This window comes from Microtus oregoni, unplaced genomic scaffold (assembly GCF_018167655.1).
Source record: "Microtus oregoni isolate MIOR12 unplaced genomic scaffold, Mior012 000072F_ref0000427, whole genome shotgun sequence".
NCBI classification, from domain to species: domain Eukaryota; kingdom Metazoa; phylum Chordata; class Mammalia; order Rodentia; family Cricetidae; genus Microtus; species Microtus oregoni.
The window spans coordinates 4,026,781-4,049,752 of record NW_024543979.1 but is presented as its reverse complement, the minus strand read 5'-3'; the positions used below and the strand labels follow the sequence as shown (position 1 = coordinate 4,049,752).

The window sequence follows — 22,972 nt, the reverse complement described above, 5'->3', positions numbered from 1 at the left end:
GAGACAAAGACAGAAGGAGCTAGAGGTTCCAGAGAGGAGGGGAAGGGAACAAGGGAGAGGGGAAGGAGTATTTGTTGCTGGCGGACAAAGGACTGCATCTGGATAGAGAGGAGACAGACATGGCCCACAGACAAATGGCAGTTTGTAAAAGTAAAAGGAGAAATCCAGTATTAGGATGTGTCTGTTTGTTTTGGTTGGACATATTAATTAAGACAGTCAAAGGGGGGCTTTTGATTGTATGACTTCAATACGTTGATAGCTGGACTTTAGTAATCAGCCTTGGGGGGAAGAAGTGGTCAAATAAGAAAAAACACCTTGGCAGCTAGCTTTAGAAATATAAACTAATGGTTTTTAGGAAGAGGAAATGGAGGAGAAGGCCAAGACCTGCAAGGGTCACTGCCATGCTCGGGCTGGCGAGAACCCCTACAGACATCACATACTTTGGTCACAAAATTTGGAGCAATCAAACTGGCACTGACCTGGAAGCTTCCTCCCTGCTCGCTAATGTAAATGGAACATCCATGTTATCCTCCTCCCAACAAGGCTCAGGCAACAACAGGGTGGAAAGACTGTAGGAGCAAGAGACTGAGGAAGACTGAGATGAAACGGTGCCATCTGGACATCCAGGACCATTGTACTCAGGAGCTGGTGGCAGCTGTGATTACCTGTACAAGATCAAGTCAGTTGACATTCTGCCATGGATGAGGGAGGGGTGGATGAGTCAGTTTTCCTCAGGAGTGTAGTTCTGGTGGACGACCCCCCCCCCCCGTGAATATATGGGCACCTGTAATTGGACCCAGTAGGGTATTTTTAAAAAGAAGGAATGAAATTGGGGGGGGGGGGGGCGTCAGTAGAATCAGAATATATTGTATGAATGTATGAAGTTGTCAAAGAAAAAATATAAAATATTATATTAGAAAAGTGTATGGAGGTGGGAGAGATGGCTCAAGAACACTTGCTGCTCTTGGACAGGACACAGGTTCGGTTCCCAGCACTCGCATGTAGCTTACAACCTTCTGTGACTTCAGTTCCAGGGGGTCCTGAACCCTCTCTGACCTCTACAGGCAACAGACACACATACAGTGCTATTACATACACGCAGGCACAACACACAAAACACATACACATAAAATAAAACAACAAAAGTAAATCTTAAAGAAAAACAGAAATAGGCATGGTGGTGCACACCTTTAACCCAGCACTTGGGAGGCAGAGGAAGTGATTTAGAGGTCAGCCTGGTCTACAAAGCAAGTTCCAGGACAGCCAGGGTTGTTACACAGAGCAACCCTGTCTGAAAAACAAACAAACCAAACAACAACAATAAAAGCAAACCCAGAATGTGAGAAACTTTGGCCAGTAAGATGCTTCAACAGATACAGACACTTGACACCAAGACTGCCAAGCTGAATTTAATACAAGACCCAAACCATTGACCAAGAGAATTGTCCTGAAACTTGTCCTCTAACCTACACACACACACACACACACACACACACACACTCACACATACACACACACACACACACACACACACACACACACACACTACTGGGGGGCATGTTAAAGAATAAAATGTAATTTAAGACTTTTTTATAAGAATGTGTGAAACTTGCTGATTTTTATGCAAGCTTAGTAAGGACAGGGATTCTGTCTTTTCATTGGTTGTTGTATACCCAACTCCCAGGAAGGAGCTTATGGTGGGCACTGAACATTACTAAGGAAATAAATGAAGGGCCTTTGGCAGCGATGACTGAACTGGAGGGTGCATGATGTGCACTGTCCTTCAAGATGGTGATTTGCCGACATTCCCAGGCCGTAGCAATAGTCTGGATACTTTTTAGAGAGAAGGGGTGCATGGTCTCAGCTAATCGATTGAGAAGACATCTTTTAGCAGAGCTTTCTTTTTGTCTTGGGAAAACTCTGCCTCTACCACTTGGCACATGTAAAGACACGGGACACTGAATACTTCGCTGAGTCTATACACTGATGTGGAAGTCATCCAAGATATGAAAACAGAATTCAGTAAAGAGAATTACTGAAGAAAGGCCAAATTGAAATAATACCAGATATAAAGGACTCAATAAACCAAATAAAAACCCCAGTGTTACCTCATCAACAGGAACAATCATGAGAAAAACAGAGTTGGGGACAACTCTAGGACAAAGGTTAATGAGAAAGTTATTTTAAACATATAAAGAAAATGCCATCTTTGGGATACCATATGTATAAGAATAGCACAGTGAAAGGGCAGAGTATCTTCAACAAATTCGTAGAAGAAAATGTCCCAAACCTGGCGTCTTAGTTCCTGTGGTCATGCTAAACACCATGACCAAAAGCAACAGGGGAAGGAAAGGGTTCATTTTAGGCTACAGTCGATCATGAAGGGAAGTCAGGACAGGAATTTGAGGCAGGAGCTGAAGCAGAGATTATGGAAGAAGTGGCTTACTTCCCATGACTTTCTTAGTTGACTTTCTCATACCACCCACAACCACCTGCGCAGGGGTGGCACCGCCCACAGTGGGTTGGTCCTTTCCACATCAATTAAGAAAGAAAGAAAGAAATGTTGGCTTGCACTTGTTTCTGATGATGCCACAACTCAGCTCGTCAGAACCAGGACCTCTGCAGTCCTTGACTCTCACGATCGTGAGGAATACCATGGTTCCGAAGAGCAGAAAATGTGCAGCCAGCATCAGATCTGTCTTTTGAATACAGAGAACTTTATTCCTGGACTTTTCTCTAGAATGCTCAGCTATATGTTGTCAGCATTGTGTCCTGTGGCCACCTCTGTCTGTAAGGAAATCAAAGAAGGAAGCGCTTAACCCTTCCCCAAAGCCGCCGATGAAGACAGGCATGGGGGTGGGGCCTGGAATAGACACTGGCCACCTTAGCATGTGGTACTTCATGTTGAGGTAGCTTTATAGGGGTGAGAAAAGCATGAACAGTTTAGGCCATTTAGACAATAAGCTTTCCCATCAGTATCTAAATAAACAAGTAAGTAAGTCTTCTGTGTGACTTCAATTTACAACAGAACAGGAACTATTTGATTCTTTAGTAATACAATAATATTTTCACAAGATAATTGCTAATTTTTATCATGTCACCTCAGTTATATATTCCCATTGTAACCCCAGTAATAATGTAAAATACAAATGTAGTTTAAAGTGCAAAAATTTTATTAAATTATTAAATTTTGTGTAAGGTATTTGTTTCCTAATATCTGTAGAAAGTTTCCCATCTTATCAAATTACTAATCTCTCAGGGTCTCAAGTTTGGTCTCACTGTTGATTGGTCACCAATGACAGATCCTGGAGTCTTCTTACCATGGCGTCTCCTGATGAGAGCGGGGATTTGATCTTATTTTTAAAGATGGCACAGATGACTATTTTCTTTTTCTTTTAGCTATACAATAAGCTAAGTAAGGCATAATTGTTCTAAGACATAGGTGGCCTGTTTGGGAAATGAAAATAGAGTCCCCGCAAAGGTAGCCACGTGGTAGTCATGGCTGAAGTTAAGGTTGTTTTGGCAAAACCAAAATCTAGATTTTTTTAAATCTGCATGCCATGTACAAAACCCCTTACCTTGTTTCATGCTGCTGGTATCATCGTTCGGTGAGATGTGTGTGTTGAAACGGGCAGTGTCTACCCAGTCCTTGAAGACGGTATTATGCTGTGCTTCAGAGAAAGCAGACACAAGGCATGAGCTAATTTGGCTTAAACTTTACACTACTGCTTCTCCAAAGGGACTTTTGCTATTAAAGTACCTAGATGCTATTTTGACTTAACTTTTCTTTCTTAAGTGGATTATATAATTTTTATTGCTTTCATTTTTATAGATAATGAAATATTACATTTTGAAAAGATACTTAAATTTATTTTTTGACAATTAAGTTATTCATTGAAATACGGGCAACTTAGAGAAAATGACTCTTTTCCAGTACCCATCCTTTGCCAAGAGCTCCTGGGGGAGAGGTGGGGCTTCGTGAGACCTTGCCTAATCCGTGGTGGAATGTTGAAGGCTGACTGGCCCAGTCCTGTGCAGGTAACCACAGGTGCTGCTGGTTCAAGAGTGCAGCGGCCATATTGTGTCCACTGTGTCGTGCCCCACAGCTTCCTCCCCATCCTCTGGTTCTTAAGGGTCTTCTCGGCCTCTCTTCTGCAGTATTACCTGAACCCTGGAGAGGGTGACCTAGGCGTCTCATTTAGGCTGCTCTGACCAAGGCTGGCAGCAATACTCAACTAATCTGTGAGTATCAACAAAAGTATTTAGAAAGCTTGTTAGAAACTTGTCCACCTAGCCAAATAACAGTAGGTTTCCCCCCTCCTAGGGCCCACGACATCCCCACTGATGGGCTTTTGACTAGGTTGTAGTACCTGATATGAATTATCTCCAGTGGAGAACTCAGATCCCATCAGAAAGCAGTTGGCTACTCTCATAATGGAATGCCTCTATCGCAGCATGGACACCGGTGCCTGGCGACTGGTAGTATCGCGTGCAGGGTCTTTACCTGAGTGAGGCTAATGATAAATCTTCTCCCACGGCTGCCTGCAGAGCACTTTCTGGCATCATGAAGACTAGCTGACAGGGAGGAAGCTGCCTGCTCAGCTCCTGCTCAATTTCTTGATGCCCCGCATCCAGAGTGTGTGATGTCCTTGGAAATAGCGCCTTCTTGTCTAGTTCTGTTGAACAACTGAGACCAATGACAGCAGCTGTATAGTCCCCGGGGGCTTTCCAGGCCTCCCTGGCCAACAACTCGTAGCACGGTAGCCCACGCCAGTACAGGATTTATGGATTAATAATCTCCGGTTTATGGAAGCAGCAGTACCCACCCATGCAGGATACTTACGTTCAAACTCTCTTTTAAAAGTTGTATTTCAAAATTAGCTTATGAAATAGCAGCTTTCCATATGCCCTTTTCATAATCCTTAGATCCAATGAGCTCTCCCGTACCGAGCCTTCTCTTCCCCTTGCCTCTGCCCCTTCTTAGATATTTCCATCTCCAGTACTCGTCCCCTGTGCTTTTGTCGTCTTGCTTTTCAAGATACTTGAAGTGCCAGAAAATTTCTAACACACTTGAAATGTAAATGGTGTTACTTTTTTAATTATTCTGATGTTTTGAGAGCAAGCCTCATCACACTTGCCCTGAAACTCACAGCCCAGGCTGGTTGTGGACTTGCCGCAATCCTCCTGCATCAGCCTCCCCCAGTGCTGAGTCACTGTGCCCAGCTGAATAGGTTATGTTTTAACAGCAAATTGATCCCTGCTTTGGTGTGCACGCGCGTGCATGTTTGTGTGCACATATGTGTGTGATAACTCAGTGGGAGAATGCATGTGTAGCATAGATTAAGTCAGCAGTTTGGTCCTCAACATTGCTGTGGGTGAATGACTTCAATTCTGAATACCCGTTGTCAGATCACATAATTCACATGTCCCCCGAATGCCTGATGATACATCTAAACAACTGACAGTCAGCCAGAAATTCTCAAAAATGTATTAATGCTAGCTAGCACTTTAAGGACTATGTCCCACTAATAACTTTAAAAATTTATAGTGTTGGCTGGACAGTGGTGGCGCATGCCTTTAATCCCAGCACTTGGGAGGAAGAGCCAGGCAGATCTTTGTGAGTTCGAAGCCAGCCTGGTCTACATGAGCTAGTTCCAGAACAGGCTCCAGAGCTGCAAAGAAATAACAAATGTCTTGAAATAAAACAAAAACAAAAAAATAATTACCGTGTGTTCAAAGCTGTTCAAAGCTGCCTGGTAGAGATTATATGAAGGGTTTAGAGTTCTTACATCTAACCTGCTCCAGAAAGAACATGTGCACACACATTTGCCAATGGCAGACAACTGAGAGATAACTTGGTTGTTCAGAACTGAACAAGAGCCAAGTGGTGGTGGTGCACACCTTTAATCCCAGCATTTGGGAGGCAGAGGCAGGTGGATCTCAGTGAGTTCGAGGTGAGTCTGTCTATAAAGTGAGTTTCTGGACAGCCAGAACAGTTGAACAGAGAAACCCTGTCTCAAAAAAAAAAAAAAAAAAAAAAAAAGACTTCAGACAGGGAACCCTGATTGCTTTTCGAGCTGGGGGGGGGGGGACTTAAGTGGGGGCAGGGGAGGGAAATGGGAGGCGGTGGCGGGGAAGAGACAGAAATCTTTAATAAATATTTTAATATATATTAAAAAAAAAGAAAAGAAAAGAAAAAGCCAAACCCAACAACAACAACAAAACTGAGCAAGAATGAGCACAGCAATTTGCTCTGACCAAGCATTCTGGGAAGATTTAGTGTGGCCGAAGTACCACTGAGTAAGTTCTAACAACGTACTCATCATCTTTTTGTTTGTATTTTTAAACTTGTGAACCTACATGATATTCACAAAGCAGTCTTTACTTAATGTCCTTAATTTGAGAGCTGACACTTGGCTACTTCTGATATATTTATTAAGGAGGGTATTTTGTTAATTATTATTATTGTGTATGTGTGCATGCACACAGAGAAGTCAAATTTTCGGAGCTGGTCCTCTCCTTCCACATTTATGTGAGTTCTGCACATGGAGTTCAGCTCAGCAGGCTGTGTGGCCAGGGTGCGCTTGCTCACTGAGCAACCTTGACAACCCCCTTTTAATCTTATCCCCAATAGTACATTATTATTCTCCAAGCTGTAGAGGACTAGAGGTAGCATTCTTCATCTTCCTTTGATGTTGTAATAGGAGCTGCGGGGCTGCATCCCCAGCACCCCGGCCGCTTGGCTAGCTTATACCCCGAAATAATACACGGACACTGTATTCTTTTAAACACTGCTTGGCCCATTTCTATCTAGCCTCTTCTAGGCTAACTCTCGCACCTGGACTAGCCCATCTCTAACAATCTGCTGTAGTCCACGAGGTGGCTTACCAGGGAGCTTCTAGCCTATGTCCATCCTGGGTCGGAGCTTCATCGCATGTGCCTCAGACTACCCGGGAGAGGGGAGCATGGCGTCTCTGAGCTCACTTCCTCTTCCTCCCAGCATTTTGTTCTGTTTACTCCACCCACCTATGTTTTAACCTATGAGGGCCAAGCAGTTTATTTATTACTTAACCAATGACCTTCCTCCATCACTTTGATTATAATAATTTTTTATGGATATTACTTCACATATGTGGAAACCGTTTCTCGCTGTGTCTTGCCGTGTAGATCTGGTCCTTCCATTTCTTTCTACGTTTTTCCCCCCTTTCTAGACAGTGCTGCAGCCAGTGCAGCCTGGATAGCCAAGACTGGCGCGGGTGGGGGGGGGGGGCTGGGGGCTGGGATTGAGACAGGGAGGCTTCTTTTTTTTTTCAGGTGGAAGAACAGCAACCTTTATTTTGCCCAGCAACCTTTTATACCTCTACTCCTTCTGTGGAGACCCACCGGCCAGAAAGAACACAAATATCCTTGACAATTACACACCACAAGGAAGTTCCGCTGTCAGTAAGGGGGAGTGAAGGCAGCTGGATCACAACAGACAGGAGCATGATCATAAGCTTTAAGAAATTAAAACCAGCAAGCCAGGCATGGTGGTGCATGCCTTTAATTCCAGCACTCAGAAGACAGAGGCAGGCAGATGTCTGTGAGTTTGAGACCTGCCTGAATTACAGAGTGAGTTCTAGGATAGCCAGAACTGCATAGTGAGACTCTGTCTTGAAAAAAACGAAAGATATTAAAACGGGCATAGTGCCTCTTCATCTGCTAAGTCTTCTCTCGGTGGCCCAGGAAATAAATTGAGTCTATAAGAGACAGAATAAGGGGGACATTCACGGGTCAGCTTGGTGTGTGGCTGTCACACACAGGAACTTCCTTTCTCCCCTTTCCAAATGCTCTTTTGGACTATACACAAAGAAACTGATTCCAATGCCGCTATCCATGTTGTGGGAGAAAGGAGAGGTTTAATAATCCATACAATCGCAAGCCCCACACTTCCTGTTAAAACATCAATTATAACGGTCTGGTGAGAGGACTCAGTGGATTTAATCCCCAGAGCCCATGTGGTAGAGAAAAATGAGTCCCCTCAGATTTCCCGTTGACTTCTCCACGTACCCTGTGTGCGTGGGCATCTCACCCCTGTATAAATAAATAAATATGAAATATTTTTGAAGGTTCGTAAATGAATGATAAATTCTATTTTGGATGGTTTTTGTTTTGCTATGGTTGGCTTCAAACTCCTGCTCTCTTTGTGTCTAAACCCCAAATGCTAGGATCTGAGGTATGTACTATCAATCACGCCTCTATGTGCCTAGATCCCAAATGCTAGGATTAGAGGTATGTACTATCAATCACACCTGGCTTCCCTTTCAAATATCGCTGAAATAAGCTGATTTCAATGTGATTAAGTAGATTTGCTTTATGATCTTGATAATATCGGGAGCGTGTGTGTGTCTGTGTGCATATGTGTGGAGGACAGAGGACATAGCAGGTGATGTTGCTGAGGTACCATCTACTGTTTTATTGGGATGGAATCTCCCATTAGCCCTGCCAAGTAGGTTAGGTTGGCTGTCCAGTGAGCCCCAGAGATCGGCTTGTCTCTGCCTCCCCAGTGCTAACTTCCATGCACACAGCTTTTCTTTATATGGATTTGGGGATCAAACTCGGGTCTCTCCTGCTTACAATACAAGCATTTTACTGACTGAGCCATCTGATCAGCTCCAATAACATGTTTATAATATGAAAAATTAAAATCTAGACAATTGTTAAGTTGATGTTACAATTTTAAATTTTAGGCATTTACTATTTAGAAATCAAGAAAACAATATAAAACCAAGCCAAAAAAAAAAAAGACTTCGATCTATTTTATACAAATGGTATCTTGTGGTTTTATTTTGAGTTTGTTTCCAAATGTACTAGTTGGAAAAGTGTGAATCAATTTAGCCTTGTCTTGATTAGTAACGTCTTAAAATCCTAGTATGTTTTCCATTGTTTCTCCGTGGAGAAATGCAGTCCAGACTGGATGTGAACATGCCGTGTAAGTGAGCATGACCTTGGCCCCTGACCCTCTGCCAGCTTTTATGCCCAGCAATTTGATTTTAAAAGCATTTTCTCTTGTCTTCTCTCTCTCTCTCTCTCTCTCTCTCTCTCTCTCTCTCTCTCTCTTTCTGAGACAGGGTTTCTCTGTAGCTTTGGAACCTGGCCAGGAACTAGCTCTTGTAGACCAGGCTGGCCTCGAACTCACAGAGATCCACCTGCCTCTGCCTCCCGAGTGGACTGCTGGGATTAAAGGTGTGCGCCACCACTGCCAGGCAAAAGCATTTTCTCTCAGGGCATCTAAAAAACGAAACAAAACAACAAAGACTTTTAAACTGTTAAATAAAACTACATAATTATTGTTTCAATAGAGATATAATCTCTCTGGACATAAACAAAAAGTATTTCTAAAGTGACCAGACTTCAATTAATATTAGAATTCATGCTAAAATATGTGAAAGATGTTGAATAGTTTTATCGAAAATATAAAAAAATACATATCTATATGAATACCTATTTTTCTATTTTTTGATTGTTTATGTTTTGAGACAGGGTTTCTCTGTATAGTTTTGGAGCCTGTCCTGGCACTAGTTCTATAGACCAGGCTGGCCTTGAACTCACAGAGATCCATCTGCCTCTGCCTCTTGAGTGCTGGGATTAAAGGCGTGAGTGTGCCATCACCACCCGGCTGTATTTCTATTTTTAATATAAAGAAACAGAAGAGTATTGATAGTGTTTTCCTGACCACTGGGGGTGTTGCTCCATTGCTGGGGTACCTGCTTGTCATGGGGGAGACTGATGTTGGATGCCCATCTGTAGATGTGTTGCTTTCATTGGTTGATGAATAAATCTGTTTCAGCCAATGGCTTAGCAGAGTAAAGCCAGGCAGGAAATCCAAACAGAGATATATATATATAGAGAGAGTAGATAGAGTCAGAGAGACACCATGTAGCTGCCCAAGAAGCAAGAGGTAACAAACCACAAGCCTCATGGTAAAATACAAAATAATAGAAATGGATTAATTTAAAACATGAGCTGGCTAGAAATACGCCTCAGCTGTTGGCCAAACAGTGTTGTAATTAGTAGAGATTCTGTGTGATTATTTGGGTTTGGGCAGCTGGGAAATGAAGGTGCAATCTCCGCTTACGTGAGAACCTGGGTTTGACCACCCAGAACTGCAGTGAGGGTGACAGCAAAAACTATCTGTGAGTGATAAAGAGGAAGGCAGAGAATGGGGACTGTCGCAATCACGGTTTCCTACTGATGCACCTTCAGAACCTGAAGAAAGAAAAAGAAGATACATACTGTGTCTTAAACCATAAAAAACACCCGAGGCAAAAACACTGAAGCAGGGAAGGAAATAACAGCAGCAGATTTTAGCAGCTGGCTTTGCCTTTCAGAGGGTGAGAAAGACACTGGGCTGTGGAGGCTGCAGGGAGCTGGCATCTGTCTTGCTGTTGGACGTGAAGTTTCTTGTTACATTATGGATACAATTGCAGGTAGGAAATACTGGGTTTGAATAAGAGTTTCTTAGCTTTGTGTTTCTCTGTAGACTTTTAGAGGTTATATTTTCATGGATAAAAGTAGTTATTAAGAATAAAGGTTTAGCTTGTTTGCAGGGATGTCTTTTTTTAGAAACAATGTCCCTGTCCCGGCAATGTGAGTGCTCCCAGCCCTGTAATGATAGAGCCCATAACCTGTCATTACCTCAGAGCCCAGGTTTTCTTTGCTTAGGTTTGAGCAGCTCCCCACAAGGCTGGATCTTCAGGACTTTCTGTCTGAAAAGCTTCATTACGTTTCAAGTTAAAACTTGGTGTGTAGGACGTCAGTCAAGACAGGGATTTCCTTTTGGTGTACTCTCTCGTTCATGGACATTTCCCCCTTTTCTGCATTCATCACCAATGTTTGCAGAGATAAAATGCTTATAAACTGTACTTTAGTAAGCATTCTTAAGTGTGGGAACCGATAAGCCCAAAATGGTTTGGGACCCGAATGTTCACAGTTCTATTAATGTCTTAAAGTAGCATGTTACAATTATGAGGATATTATATAATACAAATAGTTTCTAGGGTCTTTTAAGAGAATAACTGAAAACAGCAGTAAAGCCCCATAAACACAGCAACAGTGGGGCCTGGAATTTTCCTCCCCAGCCCAGGCTATCTGTCCATGGAGGTAGCCACTCTGAACTTCTCAGCTCTCTTTCCTGGTATTTTCTTCCCTGTTTCTAATGTCCTTAAATGACCACTGAAGAAGAGGAAACAAGGCTGCTGAGAGTGTTTAAGGCTTAAATGTGCTCACTCATCCACCATTTCTGTCAGTTTTACTCATTTTTAAAAATCATATTATTCAGTTTTATGAATTATGCTATGTTCCTTGCCACTGCGAGATGCTCATCTGATATCTCCTTGCTTGCAGCTATCAGTAAAGCTTTGTTTTCACCCACTTGCCCTGAAGTCCTCCCCATTCCTTTGTTCCCCCCCATCTCCTTTCTCAATCTCTGTCTTCCCTAGGTCTGAGAACTGAGCATAGACGTTCACACTCAGACCAGCAACTTTACCGATGAGCTATTCCAAACCCATACTTTATACTTTACTTTGAGCTGGGCCTCTAGCTAAGTTCCTTGGGGCTGGTGTGAACTTACTCTGGAGCCCAGGAGGACCTTGAACTTTGAGTCTTTTTACCGCCACCTCAGAGTAACTTCAGTTACAGGCCTGTACTATAGAACAGACAGACAGACTCTTTCTCTCTCTCTCTCTCTCTCTCTCTCACTCTCTCTCTCTCTCTCTGTCTCTCTCTGTCTCTCTCTGTCTCTCCCTCCCTCCCTTCTTTGCTCCTTCCCTCCCTTCCTCCTTCCTTTCTCCTTCCTTCCTCTTCACGGTTTTTATGGTATGAGGGTAGATATGAGACTCTGGTTTTTTTCAGACCAGGTCTCAAATGCAGCCTGGCTTGCCTGAAACTCTTCATGCGGATGAAGCTGGCCTCAAACTCAAAGAGGGTTGCCTGCTTCTGCCTCCCTTAAGACTTCTCTTTTAAAGCCTGGCTTGTTTCGCTCACCATGATGCTCTCCAGTTCTATCCGTTTCCCCACGAGTGGCACCTTTTTGCTGTCCTTTGTGGCTGAATACACTTATTTTGTGTGTCTGCATATCTTCTGTATCCATTCGTCTGTTGATGTCCGTGTCGGCTGATTTAATAACCCAGCTTCTGTGAACAGCACCACAGTGCATACGGGTGTGCAAGTATTTCTTTCACGGACGATTTCATTCTCTTCGTTATATTTCCAGAAGTGATACAGCCCCTATTTTAAATTACAGCAGCTCTTCAGGTTCTTTGATTGAGCCTCTGAAAATATATGTCACTCAGCTCTCCAGCATGTGATATCTGTCTCGCCTCTCTGAAGGAAACAGTAACTTTTGTCACTTTTTTTCGAGACTCTTTCCTTTGCCGTTCATCCATTCTTGTGTATCCTGACATAGCATCACAAAATAAAATAGACAAATATTTCACTGAACACCCTGCTTAGCAACAAAGCAAGAAAAAGAAATAAAAAGCATGCAGATTATAGAGGAAGAAAACAGGCTCTTATGTTCTTAGATGTCTGCCGCTTTCCTAGTCCTCCCAAATCCATAAAATACCACTAAAATTTAGTTGTAACAGGTTACAAGCTAGAATATTATTGTGTAAAATTCAATTATATCTTTATGTTTTTGTAAGAGATAATTAGAAACTAAAATTTCAAATAGAGAAGAACAAGTATCCAGAATATTAAAGGGCCAATCTAAGCCATGTGGAAGGTGTCTACCGTGAGAACTGCCAGATGCTGGTGAGAGACATGAGAAATTAAACAGAGATGTACCACACTCATGAATTGAATTCTTCTCCAGAAGATGTCAGTTTAACCCACGTTTATCTGGAGTTGGTGTAGTCCAGTCAAAGCTTAACCAGATTTGGTTGTAGCCATTAACAGCATACTTCCAGTTTTATTTGGGAAGGCGAAGAATGCTGTGGGATGCCTTTCTGTACACTGTGAATATGTGTTGCTCTCCTTGGTTGATAAATAAAGCTTCTTTAACCTATGGCAATGCAGGATAGAGCCAAGTGGGAAATTCAAGCAGAGATACAGGAGAAAGGCAGAGTTGGGGAGATGCCAACCAACCACTGAGGAAGTAAGACGTGTAGCAAATGAGGTAATGCCACGGCTACATGGTAATACATAGATTAATAGAAATGGGTTAATTAAAACGTAAGAGCTAGAGTCCTAAGATGGCAGACCTACTGGGCTCCATCCTGAGCTCCATGGAGAAGCCACCCAGCGTCAGTGACCAGGAGAGTCGGTGCAAGGCCCGAGAGCAGGCTGCCCGCCTGAAGAAACTACCAGAGCAAGACAAACAACAAAAAGTGGAGTTTCGTAAAAGGATGGAGAAAGAGGTGACTGATTTTATCGAGGACAGTGGACAGATCAAGAAGAAGTTTCAGCCTATGAACAAGATAGAGAGGAGCATACTGCATGATGTAGTAGAAGTGGCAGGCCTCACATCCTTCTCCTTTGGAGAAGACGATGACTGTGGCTATGTCATGATCTTCAAAAAGGAGTTTGCACCCTCAGATGAAGAGCTGGACTCCTACCATCATGGAGAGGAGTGGGACCCCCAGAAGGCCGAGGAGAAACAGAAGCTAAAGGAGCTGGCTCAGAAACAGGAGGAGGAGGCAGCCCAGCAGGGACCTGTGGTGGTGAGCCCTGCTAGCGACTACAAGGATAAGTATAGCCATCTTATTGGCAAAGGAGCAGTCAAAGACGCAGCCCACATGCTACAGGCCAACAAGACCTATGGTTGTGTGCCTGTGGCCAACAAGCAGGACACACACTCCATAGAAGAGGCCATGAATGAGATCCGAGCCAAGAAACGTCTGCGGCAGAGTCGGGAAGAGTTGCCACCTACCTCCTAGGCATCGCACCCAGCTCCCTTTGACCTCTAGCAAGGCAAGGGCATGGAGGAACAAGGCTGCTGCTATCAGGACCCATCCTGGAGCCCCACTTCAAACTATGAGGTTCTACCAGCTGTCACTCAGGATGGAGGAGAAGCAGGTGTTTATCACTGCTGCAACTTGGATGTATGGATCGTGCGTGCCTGCGTGTGTGTGTGCATGTGTGTGTGTGTGTGTGTGTGTGGAGTGCAAATGTGTGGGTGGGTATTTAATCTGTATTATTCTCTATTATCCTTGGAACTTTCTTCCCCATGGGGCTGGGGTTACTTTACATTGAATAAACACTGTTTGACCCAATTAAAAAAAAAACGTAAGAGCTAGCAAATAATAAGCCTGAGCCATCAGCCAAATAGTTATAATTCTTATTACACCTCAGAATGGTTATTTGGGAACCTGCAGGCAGGAGAGAAACCTCCAGTTACAGAAGGATCCGGTATCGGCAAAATCATTTTCAAATAAGAAGAAAGCAGAAGGTCCTCACAATGCCTGATTTCAAGATTCACAAAGCTGTAGAGTTTAAGGCAGTGTGATACTGGAGGAAGAAGGACATACATGTGGAGAGTAAAGAAACGGGGCCACCACATGCCTGTGTGTGTGCCTGTGCCATGTGACCGGCACCTCCTCCTCAGTCGGCGAGGTGGGACCAGAGAACGCTTCCACTGGAGTCTGCTCAGGTGTTTGCTTGTTGCTTGTGCTGAGATTTTGTCCTGTCTTGGTTCTTCATGGTTCCCTCCAGTACTGCTATCGCCCCAACACTCCTTATGGCCAGCAACAATCGCTACCGAGTACTCTCTGGTTCTAGTTTCCAGGGATAGAAGTAGTAGACCTCATTCTTGACTCAGGCTGGAAGAAGACATCCTGCCCGGGAAGTGGAGTAAGAGAATACTTTACTGAGATGGGAACATGTGCAGATGTTTTGGTAGGGAGATGGCTAACAAGGCCTCCTAGAAGCGGAAGTAGTTATGCTACATTTTCAAGAAGGATCCAGTCTAGACAAACACTTGGGAAAGGGTTTGGACTCGACTAGAAAGGTCCAGTGAAGTGGAGCTGTGTTTGCCATGGATTGGCTTTTTCACCTGTAGCAGAAATGTATGGAAAGAAGGAACTGAAGAAATGTCTGGAGCTTTGTGAGGAGCGTGATAAAGAACAGAGGAAGAACTTGACTTGGAGGCAGGAGCAATAGGCTTTCAGCTTTTCACGGAAGGTGTGATGGGAAGGGACAGGCAACAGACATCCAGGAGAGCTGAAATGTCTGTCCCCGGGCCGAAGCTCTGAGAACCTTAACCATTTCCGGCTGCATGAAACAGCCATACATTTCATTGTCATTTAGTTTCCCTACAGCTGGTTTTCAGAGAGGCACGTGCGAAGTGAGCTCTAGCAGTTCTTACAGACCCTCTTCCTACAGCTCAGCCATTTGTCTCCCCCCACCTTTTAAAGTCAGTTATCGCATGTTCTCTTAGAGAAGAATTTGTTTGAGAACATTTTCAAGCTCCACTATTGTTAGGAAACAATATCTTAGACATTTAATATTTGTATAATGTCTATACTTCTAAAATCAATACAGATGGCAGTGGTGGTACAAACCTGAGATTCCAGCATGCCTGAGGCTGAGGCAGGAGGATTATAAATTTGGAGTCTGACTTAACTATTAAGACTATTTCAAAAACAAATGACAAAACAGTAAGAATGTCAGAATTGAAAACTTCTGGTTCATTGAACAGGGATTTATTTTGACCAAAATGAGAAATGTGGGTCTGTGTGCTCTGAAAATATTTATGAAACATGTTGCTCTGTGCTATCAAAAGCAAATTCACACACAGAAGTTGGCTTCACTAACATGTCAGTGCATGAAGGTCGACCTTGTCCCCACCTCTTCATGTTGAGTGAGCACAGGGTGTCCCGTACGCGTACCAGCTGCACTCAGCAGCCACGGAGGGCGGAAAGGTTCTCAGAGAAGTGCATTCTACGTTTAGGCTTCTTCAGATCTTCTGGGTAGAATTTCAGGATGGCCACTCTGAAACCAGAGTTTCCAGTGTGGGAGACCCTTGGCCCTCCCCCATCAGCGCTGCCATGAATGAATACAGACTGTCCCACAAGCTTAGGCGAATGCTCTATTGTTTGCTCTCCAGAGAGTCGTCTGACCTTGTTCACTGCAAGAATTCTTCCCCAAGACTATCGTGCCCCGCCCACATTTTGAAGCCTCCAAACAACTTAAATAGTATTTGCTTGTAATGATGACAGAAGAGGGAAAGGGAACTCTGCATGGCTCTATCCCAGCACAGGACCAGAAAAAGGGAGTCCATTTGGTAGCATTTCACAAGGTTTTATTCGCAGGCAAGGTAAACAAATGCTTGACACAACCGCTCCTTATTCTCTGTGCTGGAGTTACATTCCTTTCATCCTCCTGCTGTAGCTTAAGGTGGAAGGGGGAGGAAGACGGCAAAGGAGACACAAAGAGCCCGTAGTCCAGGGCTCCAGGGATCCTTTTGAAGGACCAGCAGCAGCTGTCCTTGGCCTCTTCTTCCCTTGTTCTTCTCTTTGAAAACAATGGACATGCAGCGCTGTTCAGTGGACAGGAGACTGCTTGTCTCAACCCTGTGCAAATGAGAAATATGTGGGTTCGCTGTGTTAAACAATCAGGGAAGGGACCCCAGTCCTCAGATGGGCCCAGATGTTGTAATGTAAAAGACATAAACTGAATAGTTAGTTCAACACAGAGATCTGGAGGCTTAACTGTCCAGGTGCAAAATAAAACTTTTCCTTAAAAACATGTATCACACTTTTATTTATTTGTGTGCTTGTGTGTGCATGCCATGCACATTTGTTGAGATCAGAGGATAACATCTTCAATTGCTTCTCCCTTTCCACCCTGTGGGTTCTGGGGATGGAATTCAGGTTGGAAGATTTGTAGCAGGTGCCTTTGAACCAGGTTGCTGGTTCAAAAAACTCTTTAAAAAGATACATAAAGGCACAAAGATTGTTCTTTTTTATTTCTTCTGATTTTGTTTCCTCCCTAGAATTTTCACAATGTTTTACCCATTGACCTCAACATATTTTTGGGATTGCCTCATCTTATAAATGAATTAAATGTTAGTATGAGACATTGAACGCTTCCTGTAAGGAAACTATAAATCTAAATATTAGTATGAAAGGAATACAATTTCTTTTTCAACATGAAATATCAGCTCTTTCTGTTTAAGAAGCTTTTCATGTCTTCTGGTGCCACCCACAGATCCTTTCATTCTCTGTACTCTTTCTGGCTCCTGTCATTCTGTTCACTCAGCACCTCGTAAACAGCAACTGGATGCTCAGTATCTATAAAACAAATGCCAAGGGCTATGGAGTGGATGGGGCTATACATCTGTCAGAAAGAAAACCATCAACATAACAATGTAAGGTAGTATTTGGCATCCTTTGAATAACACCAGATGGAACCTAAAGCATTTAGAGGGAGCAGTTTCAGTCAAAGGAATTCTGGGTAGGCATCTGCTTCATGGAAGAAGTGATGTATGAACTTGTTCTTATAGGGTAAAATTTCAACAGAGGACAATCTAATTCAGGGAGCCGTAGACTCTACCTTAGAGTGTCTGTGTGGCTGCCGAAGCAGGTGAATTGATAAGTAGATGGACATCTGATTTTAGAATCTTTGAGGCTGAAGTTAATAATTAAAACTTTGTGTCTCCTCCAGCCCGGCAAGATGCCCAAGGGAAAGAAGGCCAAGGGGAAGAAGGTGGCCCCGGCCCCCGCCGTCGTGAAGAAGCAGGAGGCGAAGAAGGTGGTGAATCCTTTGTTTGAGAAGAGGCCTAAGAACTTCGGCATTGGGCAGGACATCCAGCCCAAGAGAGATCTCACACGCTTAGTCAAATGGCCCCGCTACATTAGGCTGCAGCGGCAGAGGGCCATCCTCTATAAGCGGCTCAAAGTTCCTCCAGCCATTAACCAGTTCACCCAAGCCCTGGACCAGCAAACAGCTACCCAGTTGCTTAAGCTTGCCCACAAGTACAGGCCAGAGACCAAGCAGGAAAAGAAGCAGAGGCTGCTGGCCCGTGCTGAGAAGAAAGCTGCCGGCAAAGGGGATGTCCCGACTAAGAGACCACCTGTCCTTCGAGCGGGCGTCAATACAGTCACCACTTTGGTAGAGAACAAGAAGGCTCAGCTGGTGGTGATTGCCCACGACGTAGACCCCATTGAGCTGGTGGTCTTCCTGCCTGCTCTGTGTCGCAAGATGGGGGTCCCCTACTGCATCATCAAGGGAAAGGCCAGGCTGGGGCGGCTGGTCCATAGGAAGACATGCACCACTGTTGCCTTCACACAGGTTAACTCGGAAGACAAGGGTGCTCTGGCCAAGCTGGTGGAAGCTATTAGGACCAATTACAACGACAGATATGATGAGATCCGCCGCCACTGGGGAGGCAACGTCCTGGGTCCTAAATCTGTGGCTCGAATTGCCAAGCTGGAAAAGGCAAAGGCCAAAGAACTCGCCACTAAACTGGGTTAAATGTACTGCTGAGTTTTCTGTACATAAATATAAAACTTCCATCTGAAAAAAAAAAAAAACTTTGTGTCAAGGGTGTTAATTGCTGAACTTTTGAAAAGGTAATTGCGACCAAGATGGAAGAGTCAATCCAGGAAAGATCACATCCAGGGGAGGGAATTTCTCACACTCTGAGACCTTACAGGCAAAGGTTGCAGCAATCCAAATATGAAGTGGTGAATGCCCAAACCAATACAGTAAAGGAGAATGGGCTGAGAAAATGAAAGATCTGGCAGAAACTGCAAAGGAAGAAACAGCTGTCATTTCTTCCAAGTAGAATTTCAGTTTTCTGAGGACAGCAGCTAAGCGCCTTCTCTTGCCAGTAGAGACCACATCGCTTGGCATAAGGAAGTGTTTTATGATACAAACATTTGCTCCTTTATTATGTATATCATCTGCCTTTGAATTGTCTGGTTTAAAATACTCTTGCCTTGCATAGACTATTAGCCACTGTAGCATCTTTTCCCATCCTCCCCACTGTCTAGGCAGCCAGCCCAGCTAGTTTTCCATGAAGAAAGCAGATCCCCATAACACCAAGGCATGTTCAGTTCACTGTAAATCAGCAAGCAAAGCAACAAATGTTAGGAGCTGCTAGTGAATAGAGAGAAGGTTTTGGTGAATTGCTCTCAGTGACAGAAATGAAAGAGCTTTTGAAGCAGAGTTCAAATGTGCCCGAAGCATACCAGAGCCTGAACTGCTAAGGCATGCTGGAACGGTCATTAGGAAGGTCACCACAACTGCTAACAGGTCTCACGGTATTCACATTGCATCATAAAAGCTCACGGCACACAGCAACCCACCCAGTTATTCAGGAACTTCACGTGAACGGACTGCAGGTGCTTTGCTCTTCTGGCAGAGGCTCAAGAAGCAGCCAGAAGGCTGCATTCCTTCCACAGCCCACTGTGTCTGCTCTGTTCTGTCCTGAGACTGAGTGCACAGGGAAGCAGGTCCTAATTGCAGAAAAGCCACTGTAGGGCTCTTCATCTTCAACTGAGACTAAACCTCTTAGGTGTCTACCTCAGAGTCAGTCAGGCTCATTCAGTTCCCCCTGGTTTTGCAACACTGTTTATAGTTTGTGAGATCAGCTAAAAGCAGGGAATGCAAATCTCTTACTGCTCAAGCTGTTCAGATTAGCTGTTAGAGAGATAAGGGTGATGAATGGTGCTTAGCCCCAAATGGTAAAACTGGCCTACTTTTAAGATTCCAGATAGAGCTGGCAGCTTTATCAACTACTCCCTTAAATAAATATTTGGGAGTATGTAACAAATGAATGTATGTAACTATGTAACAGATGAAAGCATGTAACAGAATGTAACAGATGAATGTATGGAACTATGTAACAGATGAATGCATGTAACAAAATGTAACAGATGAATGTATGTAACTATGTAACAGATGAACGCATGTAACAGATGAATATATGTAACTATGTAACAGATGAACTCATGTAACAGAATGTAACAGATGAATATATATAACTATGTAACAGATGAATGCATGTAACAGAATGTAACAGATGAATGTATGTAACTATGTAACAGATGAACGCATGTAACGGATGAATATATGTAACTATGTAACAGACGAACTCATGTAACAGAATGTAACAGATGAATATATGTAACTATGTAACAGATGAACGCATGTAACAGAATGTAACAGATGAATGTATGTAACTATGTAACAGATGAATGCATGTAACAGAATGTAACAGATGAATATATGTAACTATGTAACAGATGAACTCATGTAACAGAATGTAACAGATGAATGTATGTAACTGTGTAACAGATGAACGCATGTAACAGAATGTAACAGATGAATGTATGTAACTATGTAACAGATGAATGCATGTAACAGAATGTAACAGATGAATGTATATAACTATGTAACAGATGAATGCATGTAACAATGTAACAAATGAATGCATGTAACTAATTAAAGCATGTAATAGAATGTAACAAATGAATTATGTAACTATGTAATAGATGAAAGCATGTAACAAATTAATGTAACAGTATATAACGAATGTATGTAACACTATGTAACGAATGTATGTAACGTATGTACTAAATGAATGTAACAGTATATAGCAAATGTATGTACCAATATGTGACAGATGAATACATGTAACAATATATAACAAATTGATATATATGTATATATATACACACACATATATAAAACAGTATGTAACAAATCAATGCATGTAGCAGTATGTAAGGGATGAACACATGTAACAGAATGTAACAAATGAATGCAAGTGTTTGATCCAAATCTTCTAACAGGAATTCCATTGTATAAAGGATGAATATTGAAAGAAGATGGATCTTTCTTTTGCAAACTTTCTGGAGAAAGCAAAACTCCTTTTTATTGCCGGAGGAAAGGCTTATTTTGTGACGTGTAAGGTACACAGTGGGGGACTTTGGAAAATCTTTAAAAACTGATGCCGATTGAGATTTGATAACAGTAGGTTTCAGTTCCTCTGACTCTGAAATGTTGAGTAAGTTACATTAAAAAGTCTTGTTATGTTCGTTAAGGTATTCAATGTGCTTTTTATATGAAAGGTTTTATGCTCACCATGAATTGATTTAGCAGAATTAAAAAGCAAAATGTTTTCTCCTGAAGTCATGTATTAATGGTTTTTTATCTAAAAGTCAGATGGCTTTATGTAAGGAAGGGGAATGGGTATAAAGAATAAAAAAAAATAGCCAGGTGGTGGTGATGCACACTTTGAATACCAGCACTGAGGAGGCAGAGGCAGGCAGATCCCTGTGAGTTTGAGGTCAGCCTGGTCTACAAGAGCTAGTTCCAGGGTAGCTAGGGCTATTACAAGAAACCCTGTCTCAAAAAACAAAACAACAAAACAAACAAACAAAAAAAAAGAATGAAAAAGTATTTGACTAGTGAGGTTTCAAAACAAAAATGGTGTGTTTTCAAACTTCCCTCTCCAGTGGTTTCTCCGGGTAAACTTTGCTTTATGGTCTATATAATTCATTCAAAGTAGACCTAAGGAACAGTAGGAAGGAGGGAGGGATTTAAATATTTATTGATATCCTAATTGGATATAATTTAAATATATAGGTAAGAAAAATCAAAGAGCCAGTAAGAGGGCTCAGTGGGGAAGGGTTTTTGCTGTGTAAACCTGATGACCTAAATTTAACCTCCCCCCCAAACTCAACAAAGGGTGAGAAGGAAAGAACCAACGGCACATGCATGTGCACACTCACACATGTGCACATACATACACTGACACAATATAATATACGATGCGAGAGTGGAAAAAATAAAATTTACAACAAGAAAGTTAAGGCACATAAGGGATTTAAGCTTGATATAGACCCCCTCACAGTGATCTTTCCTAACATATCTCTAACTGGACAGGTAAAAGGAAATGGGTTTCAGTTCTGGATACAGAGCCCTGGTGCTGTATGCATTAAGTGTGCGTGGTACCACAGTACTGCCCCCTGCCCACTGTGTTTTAACTCATGTGACTTTTGATCACTTTGGAAAGATACCATTCACTGTCTTTTAAAAAGATGCTAGACATCTGGGAGATGAAGCAGTGAAGACACTGGGTCCAGTGAAGCTTAAGATGAAACTTCTGGGTATATTTCAACAACAACAAAATGGAAAAGGGGGCAGAAAAACCCGTCCCATGAGGCTGAGTGTGTAGCTCTTTCTGTGGACGTGCTTGGTGTGTGTGGTTTCAGCTGAACTAAAAAGGTAAAAAAGGAGAAGTACAAAAACAACCCCCATTTCTTCCGCTTTCCTTCAGCAGCAGACACTTCCGACTGCCCCGTAGCAGTAAAAGGGCGTGCAGGTTTGTTTTAGACTTGTTCAGTGTGAGGCAAAAGCGGGGAAACTGGTTGGAACTGGGTTTATGGCAGTTCACAGAGATCGCAGGCCTGAACAAGCCAACATGAGTCACTGCCCAAGATTGAATCATAATAATATTACCACAGGATTTCTAGGCTGTGTGGAGACTCCAGAGTAGCCCTATAAGTGATTTGAAATTACACGCCGAATCTTATAGGTTTTATTTCCATTCTTAAGAACTGTGAGTTCGAGACCAGCCTGGTCTACAGAGCTAGTTCCAGGACAGGCTCCAAAACCACAGAGAAACCTTGTCTCGAAAAAACCAAAAAAAAAAAAAAAAAATGCATATTCTAATTTTCTCTTAATGCCAACCTGTACATCTAATGTCAGAAACCCATTCTGGAGCAAAGAACAGCAAAATCTTCAAAGAGGAGATGGAAACTTTTCAGAGTGGCAAAAGCAGTTCAGGAACTAAACTATATAACTAAGTGAGACAGATTTTCTGTTGAGGACGGTAAGACGTTGAACGGAGAGAAGAACAAAGAGATCTACAGCCTGTTTTACCATGACCAGTTTGTAGCTCATACCACATTTGGTTTATGTTATGTCTTTGGGTAACATTCATGTTAAATTTCTTAAATCTATGTCTCTTCATAATACAGAG

The 22,972-nt window shown here is 42.8% G+C and overlaps 2 protein-coding genes across 2 annotated transcripts; both read left to right on the top strand.

Annotated features, from left to right (window-relative positions):
• Nucleotides 1–13,232: 13,232 nt before the first annotated feature.
• LOC121440994 (sperm-associated antigen 7-like) lies at nucleotides 13,233–14,091 on the top strand. Its single transcript, XM_041642106.1, has one exon. It carries the CDS (start codon nucleotides 13,233–13,235, stop codon nucleotides 13,914–13,916), a length of 684 nt encoding a protein of 227 aa, XP_041498040.1. The 3' UTR covers nucleotides 13,917–14,091.
• A 3,549-nt stretch (nucleotides 14,092–17,640) lies between these two features.
• Nucleotides 17,641–18,453, top strand: LOC121440990 (60S ribosomal protein L7a-like). The gene has a single exon (XM_041642102.1). It carries the CDS (start codon nucleotides 17,653–17,655, stop codon nucleotides 18,451–18,453), a length of 801 nt encoding a protein of 266 aa, XP_041498036.1. The 5' UTR covers nucleotides 17,641–17,652.
• The last annotated feature ends 4,519 nt before the right edge of the window (nucleotides 18,454–22,972 follow it).